This window comes from Manduca sexta, chromosome 10 (assembly GCF_014839805.1).
Source record: "Manduca sexta isolate Smith_Timp_Sample1 chromosome 10, JHU_Msex_v1.0, whole genome shotgun sequence".
In the NCBI taxonomy this organism is placed as follows: Eukaryota; Metazoa; Arthropoda; class Insecta; order Lepidoptera; family Sphingidae; genus Manduca; species Manduca sexta.
The window spans coordinates 10,672,958-10,700,420 of NC_051124.1; the positions used below are offsets into that span (position 1 = coordinate 10,672,958).

At 34.9% G+C, this 27,463-nt stretch overlaps 4 protein-coding genes across 6 annotated transcripts in view; 2 read left to right on the forward strand and 2 right to left on the reverse strand.

Moving 5' to 3' along the window:
* LOC115441910 (wiskott-Aldrich syndrome protein family member 3) overlaps nt 1–1,758 on the reverse strand; it is a 35,461-nt gene extending 33,703 nt beyond the window's left edge. The window contains exon 1 of one of the 3 annotated variants that reach the window (XM_037437082.1): nt 1,539–1,758. The gene's annotated coding sequence lies outside the window, so the exon portion shown is untranslated. Of the gene's footprint in view, nt 1–1,530 lie in introns of all 3 variants that reach the window. The other 2 variants (XM_037437084.1, XM_037437083.1) reach the window with 2 other exon arrangements.
* A 523-nt stretch (nt 1,759–2,281) lies between these two features.
* On the forward strand, nt 2,282–4,197 carry LOC115441903 (diphosphomevalonate decarboxylase). The gene has a single exon (XM_037437121.1). The coding sequence runs from the start codon at nt 2,444–2,446 to the stop codon at nt 3,602–3,604; it is 1,161 nt and encodes a 386-aa protein (XP_037293018.1). The 5' UTR covers nt 2,282–2,443; the 3' UTR covers nt 3,605–4,197.
* A 112-nt stretch (nt 4,198–4,309) lies between these two features.
* LOC115441904 (guanine nucleotide-binding protein subunit beta-like protein) lies at nt 4,310–6,418 on the reverse strand. The gene is made up of 5 exons (XM_030166828.2): nt 6,175–6,418; nt 5,716–5,924; nt 5,076–5,282; nt 4,698–4,949; nt 4,310–4,571 (listed from the first exon to the last, which is right to left on the reverse strand). Exons 1-5 carry the CDS (start codon nt 6,281–6,283, stop codon nt 4,389–4,391), a joined length of 960 nt encoding a protein of 319 aa, XP_030022688.1. The 5' UTR covers nt 6,284–6,418; the 3' UTR covers nt 4,310–4,388.
* Nucleotides 6,419–7,813: 1,395 nt separating this feature from the next.
* Nucleotides 7,814–27,463, forward strand: part of LOC115441921 (serine/threonine-protein phosphatase 2A catalytic subunit beta isoform) — a 29,159-nt gene continuing 9,509 nt past the window's right edge. Inside the window, exons 1-3 of the mRNA XM_037437122.1 lie at nt 7,814–8,091; nt 19,944–20,153; nt 24,160–24,464. Of these exons, the coding sequence (XP_037293019.1) occupies nt 7,990–8,091; nt 19,944–20,153; nt 24,160–24,464 (617 nt within the window). The 5' untranslated portion in view covers nt 7,814–7,989. The remainder of the gene's footprint in view (nt 8,092–19,943; nt 20,154–24,159; nt 24,465–27,463) is intronic.

A 27,463-nucleotide genomic window follows, 5' to 3' on the forward strand; every position in this document is an offset into this window, starting at 1 on the left:
CGCCTACTTGTTTCAACTACTACAACAACTCATTAACTAAAACATTATGTGGGTTTACAAGAGTTTAATGAATACAGTTTCAAGATTACATCAAGTTACAAGATATCAGAGTATTTTTTATAATAATTGGTTAAAAGAAAAGTATAATGATAAAGGTAAATTCTTCACTATATTATAATATTTGTTTGATACTAATGCAGTGTTCTTAAAGATCAGGGAATGACTTGAAAATGTACTGATTGGTGAACTATACAAGGAAATCAATATAATAAAGTATTCTAAAGGTATGTTTGTAATAAATAAGATTTGTGTTTAATTTGCATGTGTTCACATTCATTGTGGATCACTTTACCTACCAATATTAAGATAAATTAGCAAGAATCTACTCAACTCTTTAAAAGACAGGTCATTGACCTAAGTCCAAGGTTATTATCAAATAGCAATTTATAAACATTGTACAAACATTATTATATAAATTTAGTCTAATCTATTGTGATATATTTTATTGTTTACAATTTATTAATGAAGAATTAAGTTATATAGCGAGTACTAAAATCTAACCAGGAAGTTCAGATATCTTGAAAATCATAGTTCGGTTTTGAACTGCGGTATCATGTAATGTTCAAAAGCTAACATTGACTCGTTATATTGAGATTTTTTTATCTTTGTTTAATGTATAAGATTAGTGGCTTTTAATCCACAAGATTATGCCAGCCTTACATTGCACAGAATTCATAAGACATGTGAATTACTTTTTACTGTAACTTTTAATTTTATTTGTTGTTACTACATTAATTTAATATACTACTCATTCAATATTACTCATTATAATATGTGGGCTAAAGGCCATTAAATATATATGAGATGATTCACATATTAAAACCACAAACTACATGCAAAAGCATCAATAATAAATAAGATTATTCAGTATTGCAATAAAAGAGTGACAATCAATGTCTCCTAATTTATTTAAGCAATTTACTAAGAATAAATCTAATAAGAACAAAGTTGACAAACATCAACCAGTGAATTTATAAATACATCTGAGCTACTGTTTCATATCAACATTGCTGTGTCTGATTAGAAAAGTAATATAAATATTTTGACTGCAGTTAATTAATTGCAGAGCTGCATGCAACATTCCATCATCTCACCAACGTTTGTACAGTGAATAATATTAATTGCCATGGGTGTAGGCACTCTGAGTGGCTCCACATTCTATAGTAGATTATTGATAAAATATTTAAAAATACTAACTCATATGAGTGTGATAACACATTGATTTTGTGACGAACCCTGACTACGTAAATAACATTGTAAGGTGTGGTGACGAGTTGCAAGTGATAAACCTTCACTCCAGCACCACAACGCCCTTTTTAGCGACTGCACTTCTGTTACACTAGATGTCAATATATGCAAAGTTAAACATATAACTCATTGCACAATTAATACTAATAATATGAGATAATTAATAAGCGCAGGAAGAAGGATGAGTATGCCGTAAAAGCCCGAAATATTGCTGTAAAGTACCTACTCACCACTCCACCCAAGGAAGTCAACAATTTATTGAGGCGATTAACACTGTAACCACCTCGTCCTGAGGATGCCACGAAAAACAAACACACTTCAAAGTATTTTCAGCACTTCGTGTATAAATGTTTGTCGAATATCTCGGCAAATTTACTATCAGACTGCCGCTAACCGTGCCACAAAACGAAAATGGCAGCGTTAAAACGAAATGTGAGGTGCTACCTGACAAAATGTTAGCATAGTAGGATTTTCTCTCTCTCTCCCTCTTCAGATATAATGGCCGAGGAAGAGAAGCACAACTCAGCAAGAAATCCGAACATGAGAACACGGTCGGCTAATATTAGTTCGAAAAACGGCCGCTAGGTCTTATGTCGAAAACGTTTTGTTTTTGTAACGACAGTATTTAGGCAAGATTTAAAAATTAATACTCAAGAATTGATGAAACATTACAGAAATTATAAACTCATTATTTTCAATTTTTCATATGGGCTCATGTATTATGCTAAGAATAATAAATAAGTATATAAAGACATTATTTCAATAATAAAACGCAGCACTCCCACGTCGGAAATATAAAGCGCTGCGTTCAAGTTCAACACAAACTAAAATAATTCATAATGGTTTGAAAGTCAATTATTATGACAATTATAAAGCAATTATCATTTTCAGATGCTTTATGTATATTAACATTTAATTACTTACAATTAGCGATGATTTATTTATTCACTTCTTAGTTCAGAAAAAGTATTCTAACCGATATATAGGTATGTCAAATGAATTCATGGAACGGAACCAGAGGCTGCGTCAAATCCCCTACAAAAATTGTCATTAAAAATTTGGCGGTTTTACGCGGTAGTGCTTCTACAATTCAAACAATTTAGTGAAGATTTATTTTTATAGTTCACCAACTAAAATGAGTGATATTTTTACTGTCATTGCACCTGTAAACATAGCTGTAATCAAATACTGGGGCAAGCGCGACGAAGAATTAATTTTACCGTTAAATGATTCCGTTAGTGCCACTTTGGATACGAGTGTTATGTGCGCCAAGACTTCAGTCTGTGCGAGACCGGATTTTAACGAAGATGAGATCTGGCTAAATGGAAAAAAAGAATCTTTTTCAAACCCACGCTTACAGAACTGTCTCAGAGAAATTAAATCGAGAGCCACTGCAGAAAAAACTGTTGACGATACTTTTCTATCTTGGAAAGTGCACGTATGCTCGCAGAATAATTTCCCGACAGCAGCAGGTTTGGCGTCATCCGCAGCAGGCTATGCTTGTTTAGTTACAGCACTGGCAAAACTTTATAAAGTAAAATCTGATGTGAGCTCCATTGCTCGCCTCGGTTCGGGCAGTGCTTGTAGAAGTGTATATGGAGGCTTTGTGCGATGGCATGCGGGTACCAACCCCGATGGAAGCGATTCTATCGCCACTCAAATAGCTGATGCCAAACACTGGCCCGAAATGAGAGCTTTAATCCTTGTTGTTGGTGAAAGTAAAAAGAAAGTCAGCTCTACTAAAGGTATGAGAGTATCAATGGCAACATCTGACTTGATCAAACATAGAGTAGAATACTGTGTTCCAAAAAGAACAGAAGAGATTATCAAGGCTATCAAAGAGAAAAATTTTGCCCAATTTGCTGAAATTACAATGAAGGACAGTAACCAATTCCATTCTATCTGTCTGGATTCTTATCCACCATTTGTCTATATGACTGATGTCTCTCATTACATTGTTGAATTAGTTCATAAGTATAATGATTTTTGTGGGGAACCAAAAGTTGCCTACACCTTTGATGCAGGACCTAATGCCTGCCTTTATCTTCTAGAGGACGAAGTTCCAACAGTCATTTCATTAATAAAACATGCCTTCCCTTCGTCTACTCCAGATAGATTTATCACTGGTCTTGATATAGAAGAGGGATCACTCAGTTCAGAGGTTCTAAACAATTTGGCTCAGCCACAGGCAAAGGATTTGATAAAATATGTGATCCATACTAAAGTTGGCGAAGGGCCAACCGAGGTGAACAGTGGACATCTGCTTTCAGAGGATGGTTTGCCTGTCGAACTGTAGTACATATATAGTGATCTATCATAATATTTAGTATTACTAACAGCATACAAATCATGTTTCATTAAAACCATTAGTCTAAGTGTTGGAAGATATTATTGGATGGAGTTTTATAAATAGTGTGTTTTGTAATCCCCTTTGGTTTATTTAAAATAAACATTATGGTGTAATTTGACAAGATTCATTTCATAAACAATCTTGTAGCATGATGTAATACAACAAATTAGTATTACCCTTACCAATAGTGGCAGTATTTTGTTGGTGTTTAATACTTTATGTAAAACTGACCAATACAATATCTACTGTATGAAAAATAACAAGATTCATAAATTACCAATCATGTCTAAATTCTACATGACATCTACTTTTGTAAATTGCCTGTTTTCCAAGTGTATAGGTATAATGATATATTTATCTTGGATGTGATTGTTCAAATAGGAAGTAAGCTTACAATTTATTTGTATGTTGAATAGAAAATGAATAATTTATGTATGCATGGCCTCATAACATTCCATCACAATCTGTGGCAGGAAATGTCTTGAATATTTTATATTTTTGTATTCATAGGGAAAAGAAAAGGTTTATGTAAAAATATTACACAAGTCTTTTATTTACATAACAAAATATACATGAATAGAGTACCAAGGTACTAGTTTACTTAGCATACTTATCAACAACATACAAGGAGATCAAAAAAAAATGCTGAAGTCAAAATACAATTCCATTTATTTTTATCCTCTTGACACTTTCAGAACAAAAATAAATGAAACTATTCTTCTGATTTCTCTTATCGCGCAGATACTGAGACCTGCCATACTCTGATGATGTTGTCAGAGTAGCCGGCGAAGAGGGTCTGTCCATCGGTGGACCAAGCAAGAGAGAGGCACTGTGGTGGGTCTGACTTGACAGTCTGGTTCTGGTGGATAATCTCGGGCTTCAGCTCCTCAACCATCTCCTTGCTTTCCAGATCCTGTGAAAATAAAAAGTGATTAGTGGTGTAATTAATTTCAATACACTGGTTGTTGTGATGGTAGGTATTAAGTCAATTAATCCTCTGCCATTTCTATAGCTTTCACTTATTTATTAATGTGCTTACCCAAATCTTGATGGAAGGACCAAATGCAGCACACAGCCAGTATCTGTTAGGTGAGAAGCACAATGATGTGATGATGTCATTGTGGTCCAAGGTGTGCAGGTGTTTGCCATCATTCAAGTCCCACAGCATAGCCTTCATGTCCTTGCCACCAGATGCGCACAGGGAGCCATCAGGGGAGACGGTCACTGTGTTCAAGTAGCCAGAGTGACCAAGGTGGTTGATCTTGAGCTTGCAGTTTGTAAGGTGCCAGACCTATTGAAAAATACTTTGTTAAAATTGTGCCTTATAGTTTTATCCTATAGAAAACACTTCATGGATGTATTTTCCTCAATTTTTATTTCACTAAGAAATTGCAGGCAAAATACTTGAAACATTCACCTTAACTGTCCTGTCCCAACCAGCGGAGACAATAATGGGGTTGGCATGGTTTGGTGAGAAACGCACGCAGGATACCCAGTCACTGTGGCCATCATCCTGGATAGTGTACTTGCACTCGGCCAGAGTGTTCCACAGTTTGATGGTCTTGTCACGGGAGCCAGACACAATTTGACGGTTGTCCACTGAGAATGCCACGGAGAGCACATCCTGTATAATGAATGTGTGATTAGTTTATTGCTTCACTGAATAACGTTTAAAGCTTTAAGTAATTGTACTTGTATATGTTATGCTGGGATTATAGGTATATTTGTGTAATGAAAAAATTAAAATACTGCATTTAACTTAAGATAGAATTTCTTATGGTCTACATGTGAGAAATAAACAACAATGTGAGATAAACATACATTTTTGTTAATATGGACTTTTACTGTGCATTCTAAAACAACGTGTTAGCTTTCTGGTTTCTACAAATACATACCTCAGGAGACTCAACAGCACATTAGCCATATCACTCCATCTTCTGCCTCGCAAAGGCACAAAAACACTGGTCTTCTGCCTCGCAAAGGCGCTAGTCACTATTCTTCTGCCGCGCATCGGCACTATAACCCTACCACTATCAAAAATAAAAGTTCTGTCACACCTTAGTATGGTCTTCGAAACGCCTGGTGGTCTTTCCGGCGGCGAGATCCCACAAACGCAGGGTCTTGTCCCATGAGCCAGAGAGAGCGTAGTTACCATCGCTGGACAGCACTACGTCAGAGATGAAGTGAGAGTGGCCGTACAGACGCTTCTGTGGCACACCGTAGTTGGTCTCGTCTCTTGTCAATTTCCACACAATAAGGGTTTTGTCTGAAATGTTAACACTTCGTTTCAGAAATGCAAAAGTAAAGACAATTGGAGGTTAACTATCGTATTGTCATCAGCCCCATATCCGCTTGCCGCTCAGGAATCGCGTGGCAAAAAAGTTTGTCATCATGATAAAAAATATACGCATTAACTACACGTGAACAAATAAAGTATACGCTTAGAAATAATTTTACTAAACTATTTTACGTTATTTTAGTGATGCGAATGGATTGAATAAGAAATATTTCCTTACCTCGGGATGAAGACAAAATCATGTCAGGATACTTGGGGTTAGTCGCAATTTGCGTAACCCATCCATTGTGGCCGCAGAGGGTACCCCTGAGTTTTAAAGTTTCAGTCATCTTCGATGATTTGCTTGGAAGCAAGCGAAACCCCAACCGCACACCCTGACGGTCAAAAAGAAAGAACAAGAATTCCGTTTGACAGCAACCCGGATACAGAAAATGACAAGAACATGGAATTGCCAGTAAATCTGTTATAAGGTTTGTCTAATACAATTGATGTAATGTTGGCTATATACGATACCACGATTGCACGAACCATCTAATCTCACGACTTGAACAGAATTATATTAGTAGTAAGTTTTCCGGGATAAAAGTCCCGCTATATATTTTCCCGGGATGAAAAGAAGTTTTCCCAAGGTTAATTATCTCCATACCAAACTTCATAAAAATCCATTCAGTAGATTTTGAGAAAATCGATAACATACAAACGGAAAGAAATGGCTCACTATTTTGGTCATAGTGGCTTCCACATAAAAGGTTATATGTACATATATGCTGTCGCGGACTTTTATTTAAAACTATTTAAGACCAACATTTAGGCAGTATTCGCCAAGATAGATTTTTTTTTCCGACTTGCTTGGTATTTATCGTCGTTATATTACGACCAAATTACATAAAATTATTACCTATAAATTGTGGCCTATGTGTTATTCTGGTGTATAATCAATATTACTGTAAAGTTTCATCCAAATCCATCCAGTAGTTTTTTTGTGAAAGGAACAAACATACATACATGACATACATGTTTTGCCTATATTATAAACTATGAACCTACGCTACAATGTATATCCATCCTTACAAACTTTCGCATTGATAATATTAGTAGGAAGTAGGATTAAGAGAAAAATATGTAGTCAACCTCTAAATTATCCCATTTGATATTTTGGGGCTAACCATAGCTCTCTATAAATATTTCGTACATAGCGTATATAGCGGTGCATACTCGGGTATAGACCTATATTTATACTTTCTACTCTGCAATATATCTCTGTAACTCTACATGAAACTTGTCCCCGATGGAATCATGGAATTGAATCCCCAAATTGATACTAAACAGGCATTAGTCAACGAACTAATCCAAGTAGATTATTATTATAGTGTGTTGTGCTTATCCTACAAATCCTTAAAATATTCTTCCGTGAATATAAAATATTAAACTGATGTATTTAACGAATACTTGTAATATAAATATGTATTTATATAATTAAAATAATATGTCAATAATACTTTTTTTTTTACAAAGTACTACTATTCCAAACGTAAAAAAAATATGTCATTCATAAACTGTCAAAAGAAACTTTGGAACGTTATCTTATATCATTGTATATTTTGTTATGGATTTTATAGTTGAAGCGCCTCAAATTATAGCCAAAACCAAAGTTTTAAAAGTAAGTAAATATTTAACACCTTCTCAACAGTCCTTGACGTATTTTTCTCAATAGAAAAGTGTAAATAAGGTGTAAAGTGCAAGGCATTAAAATATGCAGATATTTTTTTCAATTGCAACATTTCGTAACGTATTTTACGTATTTTATTGAACGCACCCAACATTGGCATCATGATAATAGTTTCTCCAATGTCCGCTAGGAGCTCTTCTGAAAATTGACGTCACGCAAACGCCATTTTGTAAAGTGTCTGCTGTAGTCAGTTTTTTGGGCACAGTGTAAAATACAAAATTCGCATGGTTTTGTGTACATTTAAAACATAAAGACAATCAAAATACCCAGTTAACGTCTAGTACGTTAATTCCACAGACACAAAGCATGGAGGACAAGGCGTCGTTAAAAGAACTGGATCAATGGATAGAACAACTAAACGAATGCAAGCAATTGACAGAAAATCAAGTAAAAACGTTATGCGACAAGGTAATGTACATCTTTTTGTATAGTAAAAAGTGCGTGAATGTATTTTGGAGATGGATTGATTAGGTTGTGATTAAATTTGTTTGGTCGGTAGCTATAAGTTGTATGATTCATGTACCTACATAGCAAGTTAGTAGTAACGTCCGTGCAGCGGCGTATAGGTTGTGGAGGCAGGCCGTCACTCGCTGGTAATCGTTTCGGGATGCGATGAATTGTTAGGGGGTTACGTGACAGATGTAGTTTGAATATCGGCGATGTGTTTACCACACCCAGATATCAATCTAGATTGATATTAGCCTAATTGGTAGGTGGATATTTTTAGACGCGGCGCGGATATTCTACTAATCAATTAACATTTATTTTATGTGTGTTCATCTGACGGCGGGCGTTTTGCGCGAACACGACGAATAGTTTAACTATTGACATGATCAAATAGTTTCGGTAGTTTGTATCCGATCGCGTGCGATTCTCCCCGATCTGCATTTTTAGTGACAATTTTTTTACCAATAATTAAAATATGGACTATCAAACTATATAACCAACACTAGTTTTGCAAAAGTGTAGTATATAAGGTCATAGTATAATAATTTTATACTTTATATGCAAAAACATTGAAAATGATTGGTTGCACTTTTCTTTTCTTATCAGATACAATCAGTTTCAAGTATCACTATCTATACATTTCTTCATAGTATAACAAGCATGTTTGTGTTGTAGGATGTGATTACATTGCTTTCTCATTAATTATTTATCAATGATCATCATCATATTTATTGTAGAGTGAAAAAATAATTCATTAACATTCAATGGCTATCAAGAGTTTAAAATCAATATAAACAATTAATATTGCACATTTGCTATGAAAAGAAATAAATAGTGACGATTTGCATCATATTAATTTATTTCTGATTTGGAGCATAATGCTGCTGGCCGTTTGTTATAAATGAGATTCCTTTTGGGATTTTATAACGTAATCCAGTATTTTTTCATCAGTTTGAACTAATATTACACTACAGATACAGAGTACTTTTTTAATGACCATTGTTTTTTGCTGTATAGTACAGATCATTGACCAGATAAAATGTTAATAAATTGTAATGTTAAAAAAGACAACACATAAGGTCACAGAAAAATTTAATTTATTTGTTGTGTAGTCAGTCACATAGAATTTGAGCTAATTCAAAATTTCAAATCACTTGTAAACTTTTGTGTCCTTGTCCACAATAGTTTTTTCTTCTCTAAAAAAACTTCAGTGTTTACTTTATTGTAGATAAAGAAAAAAGGATATTTTGATTGAAGACAACATGTAGAAGCTATGTCAATTTTTTAATTTGTTCAGCTGCTTTTGTGGTTCACTGTAAGATGGAATAACAAATATTGAGTAGTATAATTGTATTTTATGAATACAATCAATTGAATATTTGTTTATGGTTTTAGACAGTAACAAGTTATGATGAATGGCTTTATAATTTTTCACGAAAACACTCTTTGATATTCTAGTGAACCAATGAAAATTATATCAGAGAATGTCACATGGAAAGATGCATTACAAATAATTATATGGCACCAGTGTTCAGTTAAAATAATCATGAGTATGTAGGTCACTTAACAAGCAGATTACAATTGTATGATTATAAGTAATTTGGGTATACAATTATTATAATCATTATTATGAATAAAATGACAACCATAATATTATAAGCATAGATCTTTCTTCTAGCAGCAGTAAGTGATCATCTCTGCCCATGGGTGTACACTTTGTCAGAAAGATTGTTGCTATCTTGTCTAACTTTAAATAGAAAAGTGGATTCTGAAATCTACATATACCTATATTATAGGTTATGTTTCATAGTTCACTGTAATATATTAAGGTAGTAAATCATTTATTTAAAACAATTGGAACTTATATTAGTTATGGTTTAATGAGACTATATAATATTAAATTGCTTATTATTTTACTCAGAATGATGCAAAAAAAGTATCAACACCGGGAAAAAAATATACTTCAATAAATTATAATAAGAATATAATATGATAATAGGCATTCTAAATATAGCTTCTAACCCTTTTTGCTTGTTTTGCATGATCAAAGTGGTTATAATCCTTACACTTGAATGGTTTAATGCGGTATCTCAGTTTGACCCTGGAGTGGAGTATATGCTCAACTTTGATTGACCTTATTGTCAAGAGGTCAGTGACATTGATAGCATTTTCCAATATCAACTTTAACAATCAATTGTGATTAGGTTTAAAATTATTAATGTTCTTGAGCTAACTGAAATCATTTTTTACCAAACCTATTAACTCATACATTTTGATATACAGTAAATTTTATGGAGAAGTATAAATATTGATATGTATGGAAATGCCATTTATCTAGTTTGTGTTATACCAAGATACTGGAGTTTATAAAGGCAAATAAAAGAAGAGAAAATTAATCATTGATATGTATATATTAAACACAGTAAATAAACATATCCAATACAATAGCAACATGTTCAGTATTAATGCTAACTATAATATAAATATAATTTTATTAATTTATATTCACATTTCCTCATTATTTATTATGTTAGCCATACTGTATGGGATACAACATATATACTTATATGTTATGCATGGAATGTGGCTATGGTATGTCAAAATGAGGCATTCTAATTACCTCTAATTGTTATGCAAATATTTATATTGTTTGCTCTCCTACTATTGCTACGGTAATGGTGTGGGCGACTGTCATTTTTTTTAAGTTTTGTTATTCATAAATGTGTACAGTTGACTCTGTATGGGGTACTTCTTATGGTGTTTATTGCCTTGGCTATTGTGTTGTGGACATAATTTCCATGTTAAAATTCACCATTGTTTACTCAAATAGTATAAAATAGTTTCATGGTTTCTGGTAAACCCATTTACAGGATGCAACAGTTATGATTCCTTATTGTTGCTAGTTGTATTTTATAAGTATTTATGAATAAAAAACTGCAATGTAGAAAAGAATGACTTCCTCCAATACAATTTCGACGCAAGGAAATAATCTTGAATAGAAATGATCATGTGTGACCTTTGCGGATTGAATGTTAGGTCGAATAGATGCATGCTTTAAAGAGGAAAAATAAGGAAATAAAACAGGGAATTAATAAGTGAATCATGTTATGTACAAAAATAGAATGTTTTGCTTTATTCTAATAGATTATTGAGGAATGTGTTTCTTTGATTTCACCTCAAATGAATTGCATAACTTAAGTTTTTCGTAGATCCGATCGCGTCATAGGATTCGTCGTTTCGTTTCGTTTATTTGAAATGTAGAGAAAATCTTTTAAAAATATCGTAAAAGAATGTATCAAAGGTTGTAGGAAAATCATATCCTTGCGTACTCCCGGAAACAGGCAAAAATTTAACCAAATCTAAAGGTTTGTCAAATGTCCAACTTGTTTGGCCTCAGCGTGTTCTTTGATAATGCGAACACGACTCGATTTATTAATAAAAAATAGCGTTACCATGTTTTTATGTGATAGTATGAATACGAAGACAGAGTAAGGAACAAGTACGCCTGAACTTCGTAATATTAAGCCGATATCGTTTTCTTCTAATACGATTCCACGTAGGCAATGCTAAACATAACATTATAATATAAGTAAACACGAATGTTACTTGAATATCATTTCTAATTACTTATGCAGCTCACGCGAACATGGCTACTTATCATGTCTAGCTGTCGTTTTTGATCATCAACTCGATATAATCAAATTGGCTCGCTTTATAAGCAAAACTGATCTGTATGGAGTTATTTTCGTGATGTCACGATAGTAACAATTATGTTTTTGTTGGAAATAGATTACATATGTTAAAAAGTGTCATCTGCTATTTTCATAGATTTGAGTTATAAATACTACAGCATTATAATTATAATAGATCTAAAATTATGTTCCCTGAGAGGATATTAGTTTTTTAATAGGGTTGAGATATACATAATAAACAAGTTTTTTCAGTACACGATATTGTGCACTAGGGACGTATCAAGAATAGTCGCTAAAACTTCCCAACGAACTGGGAATTGAATTAACAAAACCTAATATAAATGTAAGCTAACTAAAAGTCTAGTCTGGATTTCTTTATATTTAAATGGCCTAAAGCAACGGGGAATAGTTTTACCCTTTCCCGCCACACCAATGAGCATACAATGGCTCTCTCGAGATCACAAACGTACTTGTAACATAAATATTTATGTATTTTTCCCGCCCACACGTGATTCGCACTGTATAAGCACCACTGTTTACCACTCATTGCGAGCTATGGCGGCTCCCCCACTGCGGTTAATTGGCCAATCGTTTGTTTTACTTAGACAGCGATGTAACACTTTTTGACGACTGTAAAATAATAAATGACGTTTTAGGACATCTGCGTTTGTTTTATGTAACCATTGTCACAAATTATGATGTAGATTAACTCGGGTTTGCGTTAAGTATGTTGATTATAAGAAACCATACAATTATACGTTGCTTCAGTAAAAATTTCCACGACCTACACCTACGTTCTACGATGTACTAATATTCACACCATTGATAACTCGGTGGCGTAGTACGAAAGCAGTGTTAAGTGTCGGGTTCGATACCTGAGTCGGGCAAAGTGATATAGGGTTTTTCTACGCTGTATTAGCCCGGAGTCTTGAATTTGTACCATTATCATATCATAGGACAGAATACAGGCGGCGGAAAGGGGTTGCACCTGTTGCGCCTCTGCCTACCCCTTCGAGAATAAAAAGCGTAAGTTGTGTGTGATAAAAATTTTACGCATTTCATTCAATACTTTCAAGCACGTATTTTGTGCGTTTTCGTGCTGAAAATTTCTCACTTTTCCCAAAACGCGCCCCAAAGCAAATATGGGCGCTATTGGTTCAAGACGCTAACAAGAAAACATGGCGACGTGGTGATAAACATTGTCACGTTGTACGTGAAGAGATAACGAGTTGCAACGACTGGAGAGCAAAGGGATTTTTGTTTTTCTAAAAAAAATAAAAGAAATGTATCACTGTATCAGTTATTTAGCTATAATAATATCAGCCCTGTATGTGTGTACTAGATAACAAAAACTCCTCTATTAAGAAAATTTAAGCCAAGTCCACCACGCTGGTCTAATGCGGGTTGCCAAACTTCTATATGTAAATTTCCTCCTAAGGTTACAGATAATCTAGGCCCGTACAACCGGCGTATATTACCGGTACAAACAAGTCTTATCGTCCTTAAAAGATTTGCTCGGTACTGAATGATGACCGGTGAATCATCATCATTAGCGTTGATTTGTGATTCATTATCATCGCGTCATTATCGTCACGAATGATTCCATGTGTACACTATACCAACAGGCTTTACTTTTCCTTTTGTTTCTTTGTAATAAAGACTATCTGTTAGCGAATATGATTCAGGTCCGGTATTAAAATATTTAGTTTCGCGTTTGTTTTTGACTGTTTTCGAATGTGTGGCATTGGTATGGTGATTAACGATCTTGAACTTTATTACTTCTAATTTATGTGCAGCGTATGTAGTTTCGTAATTGTAAATTAACAAAAAATATGGTTTGTTATTAATTGTGGAACGTAAAGGGCATTGAAAATGTATGTTACATCACACAAGCATAGCTCAAGTTTTTTTGCCTCGGTTTGGAGGCAGCGTACTTTGCTTTAGTTAAGGAGAGTTAGGGTTTCATCCCCGAGCTGAGTAATTAAAAATTTTGCATGTTTATAGAATTCCAAAAACACGTGCGTTTCCAATACACGTGAAAAATAATTATTTAAAGACAGTTACTAGGAGACTGATATAATTTACGATCTATATTATGTCTGAACGGATATGTACACTATGTATAAAATCACGCCACAATAATTTCTTTGATATGCAAGGAAACAGCCACGATATAAGAAGAACTATAATTAAGCAAATATACGAGGCATGATTTAAATTTATTGAGGCAACCAGTATTTTTATTACAGGCGCAAAATAATTCTGAACGGTGTGTCGAATCCCATTCAGCTCGATCATTCATTTTGATGATAAACCATGGCATTTCTCGCACAAACTTAGTAAAGATCTTAATAATTTGAGTAGTATTGTAATTCAGGTAAACTTAGGAATGTGGTTTTGTAACCCTCATTTTTTAAATTTACATAGAAAGTGTCTGAGACATAAGTCAGTGAACCCATTAACTGGACGATATTAATTTGTTTTATAAGAACGGCATGTGGACAAACATATCACTGCGTAATCTAGGACCAAACGCTCTACTGTTCCAAGTTCGATTTTAAATTAAGCAGGGCCCATACAGAGATACACGAGTGTAAAAAGTAGCTTACAACGACAATCTCTTCGCAGCGACATTAACACGTTTTTCTTGTTCATCTATTTTTAATTCCACAAATAAACATGCAGATCGGTATTGGCATGTCACGTTTTTGTACACGTATATTTTTGTTTAACAACATTGTAAACGTTTAAATAAACAATGTGAAATGTCGCCATGGTGATTAATGTTTTTATCTATGATGCGAAGAAGGTGGCATCTCTTGTGTAATACCTATAGGCTACCTTCTATACCCTCATTCTCGAAGAACATCGATATACTTGCTGTTGCTGTGGTTTTGCGAGTGTTCATATGCTTTGGAGAGCAATTACTATCAGTAGGGCTATGTACCTAGATTCTGGATTTAGAACGAGTCCCCTAAGGGGTTTGAGCCCGTTGTTATAAAGTAGCTGCTGTTTGAATCTCCAAAACTAATACCCTACGTTTGTACTCTGGAACTATTTGTCGGATCTGGGTTATCTGGATGACAATATTGCGTGAAATCCACGTCACAATCCTACTGTCATAGGGTCAGGGCCACGTCTGTGATTAAGTGTACTTATTTAAACCTCTTTATCAGTGCATTTTATAGACTCGTCGCATCGGGAAGTTTGATTTGACAAGTCTAAGGCCCTTAACATAAGTATAATATGATCGATTGACAATTTGACCGAAGCCTTGGGCTGGCTTTGGACGAATCGTTTTGTCATTGACATACTGACCTAACCTGACGTGTTATAACCTTTACTACTAACAACTATCTCAATTACCCAGAGATCACCCTAGATCACGATGTGACGAGTACCTGTTCCAATGACGTCTTATTCTAAATTAGCTTTTGCTTGCGGCTTCACCCGCGTGAAACTGTTTTCCCGGGATAAAATACTTTTTAATATCAATGTTCTCGAAAATCTGGGATCATGCATAAAAAATTTCATCGACATTTGTTCCGACATAAAGGAACAAGCGGGGGTTCTTGTATTGTATTATGTAAGGATGGCAAGAGTTTAGTAAGTAAATTTCAATTCGATAGCTTATTTAAGCCTTGCTCCGAAGACGATTGTCGTTTCCGGATATTTTGGGATTTTCTTCAATTTCCGGAGAATCTCCGGCAAAGTACTAATGTAGTAAAACCTATATTATGGCAACCTAGCCCTAGTTACTATTACAGCTGTCCTGCCGCCAAATACTATTAGCACTGTGTAAAAAATTATTTGTTGAATGGTCAAAGTCAACTAAATTACTGGGTATTTCAAATTCTTTCTCATTGTGACGAAAGCAGGGAGTGCCCTGCAGTATTTTGTAATTCAATGTTCTAAATGACGTAGCTACTGTTATGGGCAGGTGTGGCTTTCATGTGTTTCACGTGGCCATCGAGCGAATGATCAGCTTGTCATTTATTGCTGCAATTTAAATGAAAAATACTAAGGAGTCGTAATCGTTCTGACGCCAAGCAGCAGTGCATCTGGACATTTTTGTTCCTGTTTGAAGGAGATGTAGATAGTGCAATTACTGGATCTTATGAGACTTGATAAGTTTGTGGGTCTTGTTTTCTGATAGTGGGAACTCTTAACACGTCCGTGTTGTGTTATCATTGTGGAATTAACCAGGCGCCATCGATATATATGTAGTAGGTACTAGATTTGGCGTTCCGAACATTCATTGCGTTCAACTGAATTTAACTGCAATCCATTCAAACTGATTTTACGTGGTTGTGTACGGAGTGGCACTCGTGATATAAGAACTCGAGTCTAAGTGTAAACCTGGATTTGAATAAAAAATATTAGTCAAATAAGTAAAATTATTTGTTGTTCAAGTGAATAAATAGGTTTTAACAGTGACGTTTTGGTTGCCATTTTAGTTCAGATTCTGGACAAATAGTTTATATGGACGTTCGTGTCTGTAGAATTTACGTCAATGCCAGGCGCCTTATTCTCTACGTCACATTTTGACAGTGTGTAACAAGCCTATAACGCTCCGTGTCGCGTTTAAGACAACAGAAGTTGTCGCACAGAATACCATTCCACGCTAATTTCTCGAATATAACTCGGGCGTGTTAAGAGTTTCCACGGTCTTAGATTATAAGGCCCCTAGAATGGTGTTCTGTATGTCAATCTCAATTGTCCTAAACGCGATGCGACGCGTTACGTGTTTGTTACTACCACTTAAAATAAAGAGTGGCATATGGAATCAGGGCCCTGGATACCCAGGTCAGTGCAATGTCACGCACAGCTTTGGAATTCAAAATTCTAGATGGTGTTCCCATTGTTTAGGAGCGGTGGTGTCTCTTACCTTTAGGTGGCCGGCTTGGTCGTCTCATCAATGTACTGTGTAAAAATAGTTGTAAAATATTATGACGTATGATGTGTTTCATTGTAAGAAGACTTATATGCGTATTACGAATGTGAGTCTCTTGTGACGTCAGCAGAAATCCATCGTCTGCATTTCCCACAGTGTTACGTGTCGTTATATCAACTTTAAGGATTCTTGCATGCTATTGATTTTTCCAAGGCTCTTTTTGTGTTATTTATTTTGTGTTTGCATTGTTATTCAGTTTTGTAGTAGCTATTAATGTTTTTGAATGCATAATGTATAGAAAATAAATGTCTGAGCTGAGGTAATTTATTACCTTAATACTTGCTTACGGTTATTTCTTGAATCAGTTATCAAAGCAAGCTTCATATTTTGCTAATGCAACATACATTAATTAAAAAACCCCCTTAAATAAATAGAAAAAAAAACATACATTAATTATTAATTTGTTAATATAATATAATTTTTTGGGTTAAAATCTCAGATGAGGTGACGGAAATTTGTGTAAGATTTAAAATATGTATATCTGAGTTGCCTTTATTAGACTTTGTGCCAACATAGCTATAACCTTGTCACATAGAGCTACAGTAAGTTCAGGAGTCTGTGCTTGTTGTAGCCCATCTGCCTACCTCTACAGGGCTGAAAGCGTGAGCTTATGTTACTAATTTAAATAGCTAATTTATTCAACACGACCTTTGTTATAGGTAAGTGTATATACAAAAGAATTCTTTTAGGCGGTAACACATAACAAATTTATTTAAGAATACTCCCATTATAGATACAGTGATTTAAATAGCAATCTTTATAACCTATATTTAGGTGCAAATACCTAAGGCTCGAAAGCGGAGGCTGATGTCTGTTCCACATAATATTAATAGGTCGGCACAAGTTTCAACGGAAGCGAGAATATCGAATCGATCGCTCCTTTTCGTGTCACGTGCATCGGTGGCCCGCAACTTGTGAAGCCTATTTAATACCTACACTATTGTGTGTTATTTATGTCGCGAGTAAGTTTTCATGTATCGAGAGTGGCCATTTTGAGTGGTAGCGTTATTGATTGTACGGCTCACGTGTCGATTTGCGTTTGGTTTTCATTTAAAAAGCCTTTTTTTGTATGCTACGCGTTATTTTGACAATACGTAACGCTCCGCGTCGCGTTTGAGACAACAGAAATTTGCATATAGAATAACATTCCACGCAATTTCACGAAGATAACACCTTGCGTCATGAGTTTACACTGTTATAAAGAATAAGGGTCAAAGTGTTTGAAATTACTCACTAGTTAATAGTTACTAGGAATAGTTGGAACTTACCCCTAATTTAGATATTTACCGAGTATACACACAAATAATCACGAACACGAGTATGTAAACAGCATATTCAGATGTATTCGTTACTTATAATTCATAGTAATTTCTATTCGTCAAATTATTTGGCGAACTAGTCGGCAGTAGCATTATATGTTAATGAAGTGACGAGAAGTCGCTTACGTTGTAGTAGTGCTATCGATGCGCAAAAGTCGTATGTATAAAGCCAAGGACATTGAATATCAAAGTAGTGCATTGCACTACACTGTACCTCACCCTGAGATAAAACTAACTCTCATAATGTCTTCTGATTATGTCACTAGCATTGTCCTTCAAACAAGAACGTTGGTCAACAGAAATAGGAAAAGTTGTGTTCAACTCAATCGGATTAGTTCAGACACTACTATCCCAATACTTGACACTGCAACTCCTGAAAGAAAGGCACATGACGTCCATTTTAACCATATCTGGAAATAATCACGTAATATTTACCCTTAAACGAAATTAATGAGAATTCCTGAAGATTCTGCTACCCTATGAAAATCTTAAAATTTCAGTTATGAAATATCGACAGGAAATGCGTTTATTTCCGAACGTAAAAAGGTATCCAATATTGTCTCGTTGTCTCATAAATCTTAAACATACAAAACGTGTGCACAGCTGTTAAGATGAGAGGATGTGTGTTTTAGGAGTTTTATTCCAAGTGGCTTGGTTGTTGCTCGAGAGTCAATCGTCACAGCTGCAAATTCCAGGCTACGTTTTCTAACATATTGAATGGACAGTAACTTGTGGCTTCCTGTTGGAAACTATTGCGGTGTGCGCTGGGCATTACTTGTCTCTGGATGCCGTCGGAGAGCACGCTATAAAAGGAGTTACTATAATCTGAACAATTTTTATCTGATTAATAGCAGTTAATAAAATAATAATAAACGATCTCAATATTAATCTTCAATCCGATTTCAAGATGAACCAATCAAAATTACTCATTTGTAAGGATGTCATAAAAACTTTGTTCTGATTAGTCAATTTTAGAGGTACTAGATCGAAAAAGCGATTGGGATCGTTTTTTAAAAATGGCGGTTAGTCATAATATTTTTAATATACTGTACACTAAAATAAATTTGGAAAATTTGCTGTTGCATCTTTTACAAGTAACGTCAACTCTTTTGTCTAAAGAAAATCCGGGAAAAACAATCAAACTATGCATAATTATGTGCAATATAACATTACTTGGAATTGCTCATTGGGCCACATAGATAAAATGCGACATTCCGCCACTAAACCTATGAGACTTATTTTAGCACAGAAATTATGACCAACTGACCATTGAATGTACAGACTGGTATTTCCTTGCAGTGTTATCATTTATTTACTCGTAATGTAAAGATAATTCGGCGACCTCTAACTAGGTCATCGATGACTTTATTAAGGCCGCGGGCTGCGGATCGATGCAAAGCGATATGCAAGCTGGAATCCGGATTCTGTCCATAATAGGGTACATTTATCTTAGAACGAAAGGGGATGACGCAACCAGGCACCAGAATTTCAATGGCGGTAGTTTTGAGAAATGGGTTTATTTTGAATAAAGATACCTTAAATCATTTTTGAATGCATTTTGGGGAGTCTCGTGTAGAAGCTGTTTACTCAAGGTTTTTGCTATCTTATCATAATTTCAAGTCGAAAATGTTATGAATATTTTATAATCTGTATACGGTCGTGATTCTTATCAGAACCCCTTGCCTCCACATCTTTCTGCAAGCGTGTTATAAATGCTGCCCCTTTGATTTCTTTTAGAATTTCTTCTCTTTTATTTGTTTTGTTCAATTTATATTTTTTTTTTGTTCTTTGTACCATCTATTATTGTCATCAAAGGCACCGTTTAAATGCAAGCTTTTTTATCGACAGGCAAAGGAGATCCTCACCAAGGAGTCTAACGTGCAAGAGGTGAAATGTCCGGTGACGGTGTGCGGGGACGTGCACGGCCAGTTCCACGACCTGATGGAGCTGTTCCGCATCGGAGGCCGCTCGCCCGACACCAACTACCTGTTCATGGGCGACTATGTCGATCGCGGATACTACAGCGTCGAGACGGTCACATTGCTCGTCGCGCTTAAGGTATGTCAAGAGTTGTAAAGCAAGCAATTTTTCTAGGAACTAGAAGGTCATTCAGTAATGCATCTGACGACACGGTCATTGTAAGAGCTCTAGGACAATGGTTTTTATAGCAGAGGGTAAATAACTGGTTTATTACGATCGCCTCTAATGAAATTGTAATAAGAGCTGCAGAGCTTGTTTTTTATATGAGAAGGAAAGCAAACGGCGGCTGATCATTACCTGGACACACAGTAAAAGACTGCTTTGATGACGTAATTGTAAACGGTACGACAATGCCACGACTGCAAGCTGAGCTTCGATACCCGGTTTGGGCGAAGAGATATTGGGTTTTTCTACTGGGTACCAGTCCTGAATCTGGAATTGGTGCCCGATATGGCGATAGGCGCATGAGACGGAATAAATATGGTGGAAAGAGAGTGCACCAGTTGACCCTCCGCCTACCCTTTCGGGGATAAAAGGCGGATATCAAAGTTATTGTCCATTTGGTGTCTTTACGGATGACAATGGCTATTACAATAATCCTACTGACCGTTGGGAATGCAATTGTAAATCTTCCATTTATATAGATTTTATACAAGTTTATAAATAACGTCGATACAACTACAAAACATTGGCTGTATCATACATCCAATAGGGTTAGTTCGATCGGTAAAAAACTCAGATTTTACGGTGTAAACAAAAGCGTGTAGAGTTTAATTGCCCCTATAATTTATAAACAATGACTAGGTGGTGAGAACATCGCTCGTCTCAATAGCAATGACAGTGTTGGTGGTAGTAACGTGGATAAATGAAGATAGATTGTTTTACCATAACGTATACATGTTATACATTCAAGGTTTTAAATTTACTACGAGTTACTACGATAATTCCTTTAGAATAAATATTTTTTTTAGTTCTTTTACTTACACACACACACACACTCACTCACTCACACTTACACATTTTCACATAATATAATATAATATATTATAATCTACATCATCAAGTCTAATATCTATCCAGTCTACATTTAGTATCCGTTCTTGTCTGTCGGAAGTATTTCAAAATCAACGATAAATCCATAATTGTCATGCTTAACCCCAAGCTTTATACATGATTTTTTCCTACAATTTGTTAATCCTATTAAATGCATTGTTTATTTTTTTAATACTGCTTAATGTCATAATCGTTTTGTCCAATCTCATTATATCTTATCTAAAAGAAAAGAAGATAATATATTGATAACCTTTTTGTTATTGTCCAAAATAGTGTAGTTCGCGAAATCACTACATAATATGTATAATAAGAAAATAAGCACTATTGCACGACCTTTGATGGTACCCAAGATCGTGTTTTCGCATAATTACTGCACTTAAGACGTGTCATTAGTTTGATCTGCTACCACATCCTATTAGATGTTATTATGTGGCAATCCATCGACTTATGTTTGCTTTTCCTTGAGTACTTTATGGCTTAATTTCTATTATATATATACTATAAATTACTAGGCTACTGTAGCTAAAAAAGCAGATTTTTGACAATTATTCGCCTTTTTTAGACGAAGCACCGTCGAAAATTAGGTACGTATAAATAATAAGCACTTTTGTTGTAAGCGAATTATAGTTGTGAGAAAAAATGTAGAAAACACGCGTTATCATTCGCTATCTGTGATAAAGTTCGGTCACTGTTTGTGTTTCCATTTTATCTGACAATACTTTCACGAAATTAAATGAGTACGTTTATTGCTCTGTTGTTAAGGGTTCGTAGTGTGCGAACGCTTGAAATGTTCTTCCATGGAAAATTTCTGTGAATGAAGGTAATTGGTTTCCGTACGAAATTTGCACGTAGAGGTTAAGGAGAATAAGAATCAAATGCTGTGGACATTGCTAAAGTTGCGATATAAATTATTCATAACCATATTTCTATCTATCTTCATTTCATAAAATTCAATCGAATTATGGTTATATTATTATCTTTCGTAATCTTATGTTGATGCAAGAAAGCGTGACCTGTATTACTCATCTCTCTTTACTTCTAAAATGCGACGTGACGTCATTTCATATCTATACATACAAAAGAATAATAAACTATCAAATTAGCACACCGGGTTTCCTACTGAAGACAAATTGAATGGATGTTGTTTATAGGAAGTCGTGTCGCTTACTATCGTCTCCGTATTTACTTATTAGGTGGTGCTTGCGCCTGTGTGAAAAGCCTTTTCTACTACAAGAGTCCTGAAAGACGTCAGCGCCATCTCTTTAAATATTAGTTTCAAGAATTAAAATATTTCCCCTGGGAGCAAATTATCAGTATAAAAAGTAGACCACGTGTTATTCTAGGACATAGTCAACGCGTGTGCCAAATTCTATCAAATCCGTTCTGGGGTTTTTGGATTTAATTCTAATAGACATGCAAACATTTTCACAGATATCAGCATATATTTGTAATATTAGTAAGATTTAAAAAGAAAATCATGATGCTTTTTTCCTAGAACCCATGCAACGTGAGTAATTTCTCCGAAATAATACTACGTATTGTATAGTTAGTTGGTTTTGATGCGTATGTCAGTGAGGCGATAGTAAATTTTAACATCGTTCGCGTGTTGAATCGTCTGAACGGTTTAGCATAATCTCCACGGTCGTTTGTCGTTGACTTGTGTCGATTTACATACAGTTTGTCTGTCCGAGGTGCTCGTACAGGGTCGCAGGCTTCCCCTCCACTGTTTATTAACAGATTTCAAACAAACAAGGAGGTTTTCAATTTGATTTTTGTTACCTCTGAACTTGAGTAATTTATTAACCGACTTGGACAATTCTTTTTTTATTTGAAAAAAAAAAAAAAAAACTTCCAAATTTGTTCTATAGATTACCAAACATTACTTTGTAATTCAAGGTGTTGGATGGTGTTTGTCTGTTTATAGGCGGTCGCTTAGCTTACCATCAGGCGAATAGCAAGCTCGTCTCGTCATTCAAAACAATTAAAAAAATATCTAATTCAGTTCAAAAATTTTCTAGGCTAGTTGATCTATCGAAGATGAATAATTGAAAAAAATTGTCATAGATTTTGAAGCAAAATTCCAAGTGTGCTCAAGGTTATGTATGTGTTTGTTGGATATTGAATTTATGAATGACTTAACGTCTTTGCAAATATTTCAAAATTTGAATGATATAACTATGTTAAAATTGAATTTGATAATTATTTTCTTACATGGATTTTTTAAAGGGATATTCCCCTCTCTCGATGCATTTGGATTGGCAAGTTTTACTTCGGCTTACTCGAGTCCATCCAAAAGTGTCGTTCTAATTTCATTGCGTAATTGATTAAAACAGCTCCAAAGTGATTGCTGTTATTTATTAGCATCTTGATGGACTTAGTGTCGAAATGTGAATTCAGAATGATGCGCAGTTAGATTTTAATATTCAGTATTCTCGTATTATATTCAGTATTTTATAATATTCAGTTACTTGCGTAAATAATAAAAGAATTTAGGTAAATAAAACACCTTTTTTTAATAAACAAGACCTTTGATTTGGAAGACATTTCGTCGCATTCCGACCCGTAGAATATTTCATCATAATATTAAATCAGGTTCTCTGGTTTTGTGACTTTTAAATGGTAATATGTAATATATGATAAGTCATGTCGTTATTATTTATGAAGTCTTTCTACTAACTGATAGGTGTGTTTACATGAATAAAAATAAAATGTTTCTTTATTCGTCTTATACAGCGTTCTTTCGTTGTCAAGAATTTTCAATTAAATAATTTCATAGCGTCTGAATTGCCAATGAGTATAGGGGATAACTTATATTGAGCAAGTATTTATTAAAAAAGAGACATTAAAAACTCTTTTAAATGGTGTATATGTGTGTCTGTTCTGATTTTGATAATCCTTTGGAAATACCAGTTCCCCCGTCACATATTAATCATTTTACCTCACATTTAATTGTACAATAACATTATATAAATAAGGGATATTTGCTTTAAATTACAATAAATATAAACTACAACAACATACGCAATTCCAGGTTAGATACCGCGAGAGAATAACAATCCTGCGCGGCAACCACGAGTCTCGCCAGATCACCCAAGTGTACGGCTTCTACGACGAGTGCCTGCGGAAGTACGGCAACGCGTCCGTGTGGAAGCACTTCACGGACCTGTTCGACTTCCTCCCGCTGACTGCGCTGGTGGACGGCCAGATCTTCTGTCTGCACGGAGGGCTGAGTCCGTCTATAGACACGCTCGACCACATCAGGGCGCTGGATCGCCTCCAGGAAGTGCCGCATGAGGGTCCTATGTGCGATCTCTTGTGGAGCGACCCCGATGACAGGTTAGAATCTGTTTTTTATTATTTTATTTTATTTATTTATTAGGCTTTCCAGCAGACTTAACACTACGATTATATTAATGTTATAACTTATAGCTATAATGTAAGCCCAAGTTAGGTAAACTCAACATGCACATAATTTAAACTAAAAGTGACTTAAGCGCAGCAAATTAAGCATAATATAATTTATATAAAGGTCAAATAATTTAATTCGTATTAGATGATGTATGCACCTGCTTCCGTCCTCTCTGCACCACACTAAAGTTGACTGGAAGAGAATGTCCCATTAAGTCCGTCTGTATACAATGTGTACAAAGTGTAAATAAATAAATAAAGTTATTAATGCATGATATTTGTAGAATATCTGTTCATTCGATTAATAAAGCGTTTGAAGTGGCAATTTAGCCAATATCATGTTGTAGACCCTGTGGTACAAAAAAAACTATGGTCCTAAATCAATACTTGACGAGAAATCAAAGCTTAAAACTTACGTTTTCAAAGAGTATACCTATGACTAGAAAGGTTTTTGCTATTTATCAGTTAAATAATTAGCTGGAAATTACTTCTGCCGTTGCGTACGATGGGCAGTTCATAATAAACCATGGAAGTGTGACGTTATCCTAATTATACCGTTTGCAAAGTAGTGTTAATAGTTGGGGCAATAGTGTGTGAAAACATAACGTGACGATAATTATGTGCCGTGTTCACATGACCCACGTGATCTTGTGTGAAGGGAAGTCGCATTGTAAATAGGTTAAGAGAGGAAATTGGGGAATATGATACTGTTGAAATTAAACACGGATATATCCTAGGAACTGTTATTAAACGTACAAGTTACAACAAACTTTTTGTATTCAAATAGATATAACCATAGAGTAAAAACATTGAAATGACGAAGGCAACAAAAACGTTATGCCACAAATATTATGTTTAACATTTTTTTAACAGATACCAAGATAGTATAAATATGTTGTAAATTATAGAACAAAATGGTGACACAGGTTATACAGTAACAACGGCATTCTGAAAGTCAAGTTTGAATGAAAGTGTACATGTGAATAGGATAAGAAAGATTATTTCACTATTTGCATAATCTTTGACCCGATGTCCATATAATTGCGAACACATTATGCAACATGTACGGTGTACTTTTTAGACGGGTAAAATATGTATTAACACGTTTCGCTTGCGGTGTATGATTTATGTGGAGCAGTTTTTATGAGAACATTTTAATTAATTCACCGATTCGATCCAATCTCGGCGAGCTGTCGGGTCCACTCTCTAGTTTTTGTGCATTTATTTTATTCCGCAAATAGCTTAACATTATTGATGACAGTTCATCAATTTTTTTTTCTTCAGCCCGCATTCACTCATCAATCTTGTTACAATCTATTTCGATGAGGCATATTAATTGGCGGTTTTTGTGTCTTTTTAGTTAATTGGTTTACCCCGATCTCCTCTTATCTCATAGGATTTTCTCTTAATTAACATTTTATGATTTCTTTTAGTTTTAAACTAAATAGGATAATTAAGATATTTGATGCATTGCTTTTTGTGCAATGTGTATATAAATTATGAACTTTATTAACAGGTTTCCAATTCTGCCCTTATCATGAAACCTGTTCCTCCAATGTTATTTACCTGTTGATTAGCATTTAAATCGATCAAACACTTTGCAATTCGATCAAATCTTTTATTATTTGCATAGAGCAACACAAGAATAAAGTATTTAAAAATCATATTAATCATCTCCAAACAAGGCGATATACGATGTCCTGAAAATTTGTCTAAGATGGTCACCTGCGTAATGAAGTCCACTTTATTTCCGGCCGTGGGGCGCCCCTACATTTCAGTTTGGTCATCCGTAATAATTGATGCGATAATGAATGCACGCGTCAGTGAACCTTGTTGTGTCTAATATTGTGCTTTATCTGTTAAAAGTAGGCCACGAGGCCTCCGACCCACTGGGTGTAGGGCTCGGGGGAATTTTTCGGGTGTGATTTCATAATTTGAATCTACATGCAATATAAGAAGGCACATTTTTCAATTTTAGGGCGGAGCAGTAAGATATTTCGTTTAAAATTACAGGAATGTCTTATTACTGGAGAGGTGAAATAAATGTGTTATAAGAGAGTAAGCATGAGGAAGTTATGTCCTCTGGGGATTAAAAAGGAAACTTAGCCTCAATTAAAGCCTGTCATTGCTGGAACAGAGGAAAATATCCGCGTATGTTGTATTGGGAAAACCTAAACAAAGTGTCGGTTATTCTGGCGATAATACTCAGGATATGCATTCCCACGGGTCACGCACACTGCCTCACTACCAAAGGTACTTCGTCTAATTCATTTTTGATTATCTAATACTAATGATTTCTAACGTTTACGCGAATGTTATACATTAAAATTAAACTACTTCTCGGCCCGTGACCATTAAGGCTGCAGTCTTCGAAACGTCGGGAGACAATTAAAATATAAAATCCGTGATAAAATCCGAAAAATAGTTGTAATTTTAAAATCCAAGTCACAAATACGATCCAAGAATTTATTGTAATTTTCGATAACACAAGTTCCGATGTAACAAGGAATGTCCAACGGTACATTATAAATGGAAACCGATTGCATGATTAATTTGCTCGACATTACACATATGAAAAGGTTAAGGATGTTACGTGAACATTAGATGCGTTCGCTAATAAAGCTAAGGTCTCACCGTTCATATCTTATGATATATTAGGTTTTGCTCGCGGCTTCACCCGCGTGTATAGCCTTTGCTGCTACAAAAATCTCTAACACACTAGCGCCATCTATTTTAATAATTAGATTAAAAATAACTTTTTTTTCATGGGAGCAAAATACCGGATTACAAAGTAGTGTAAGTGTTAATCCAGGAGACGGTCTACTTGTGAGGCAAATTTCATCCAAATCTGTTCAGTTGTCTTTGCGTTTACTTCTAACAAACATATAAACATGTTCACAATGTATAATGTTAGTAAGTATAAGTTA

Coding starts and splice junctions, on each gene's coding strand:
- LOC115441904 (XM_030166828.2), bottom strand. CDS start 6,283: ATGACTGAAACTTTAAAACTCAGGGGTACCCTCTGCGGCCACAATGGA. Junction 5,925..6,174: donor GATTTTGTCTTCATCCCGAG/GTAAGGAAATAT, acceptor TTAACATTTCAG/ACAAAACCCTTATTGTGTGG. Junction 4,950..5,075: donor GTTGGGACAGGACAGTTAAG/GTGAATGTTTCA, acceptor ATTTTTCAATAG/GTCTGGCACCTTACAAACTG.
- LOC115441903 (XM_037437121.1), top strand. CDS start 2,444: ATGAGTGATATTTTTACTGTCATTGCACCTGTAAACATAGCTGTAATC.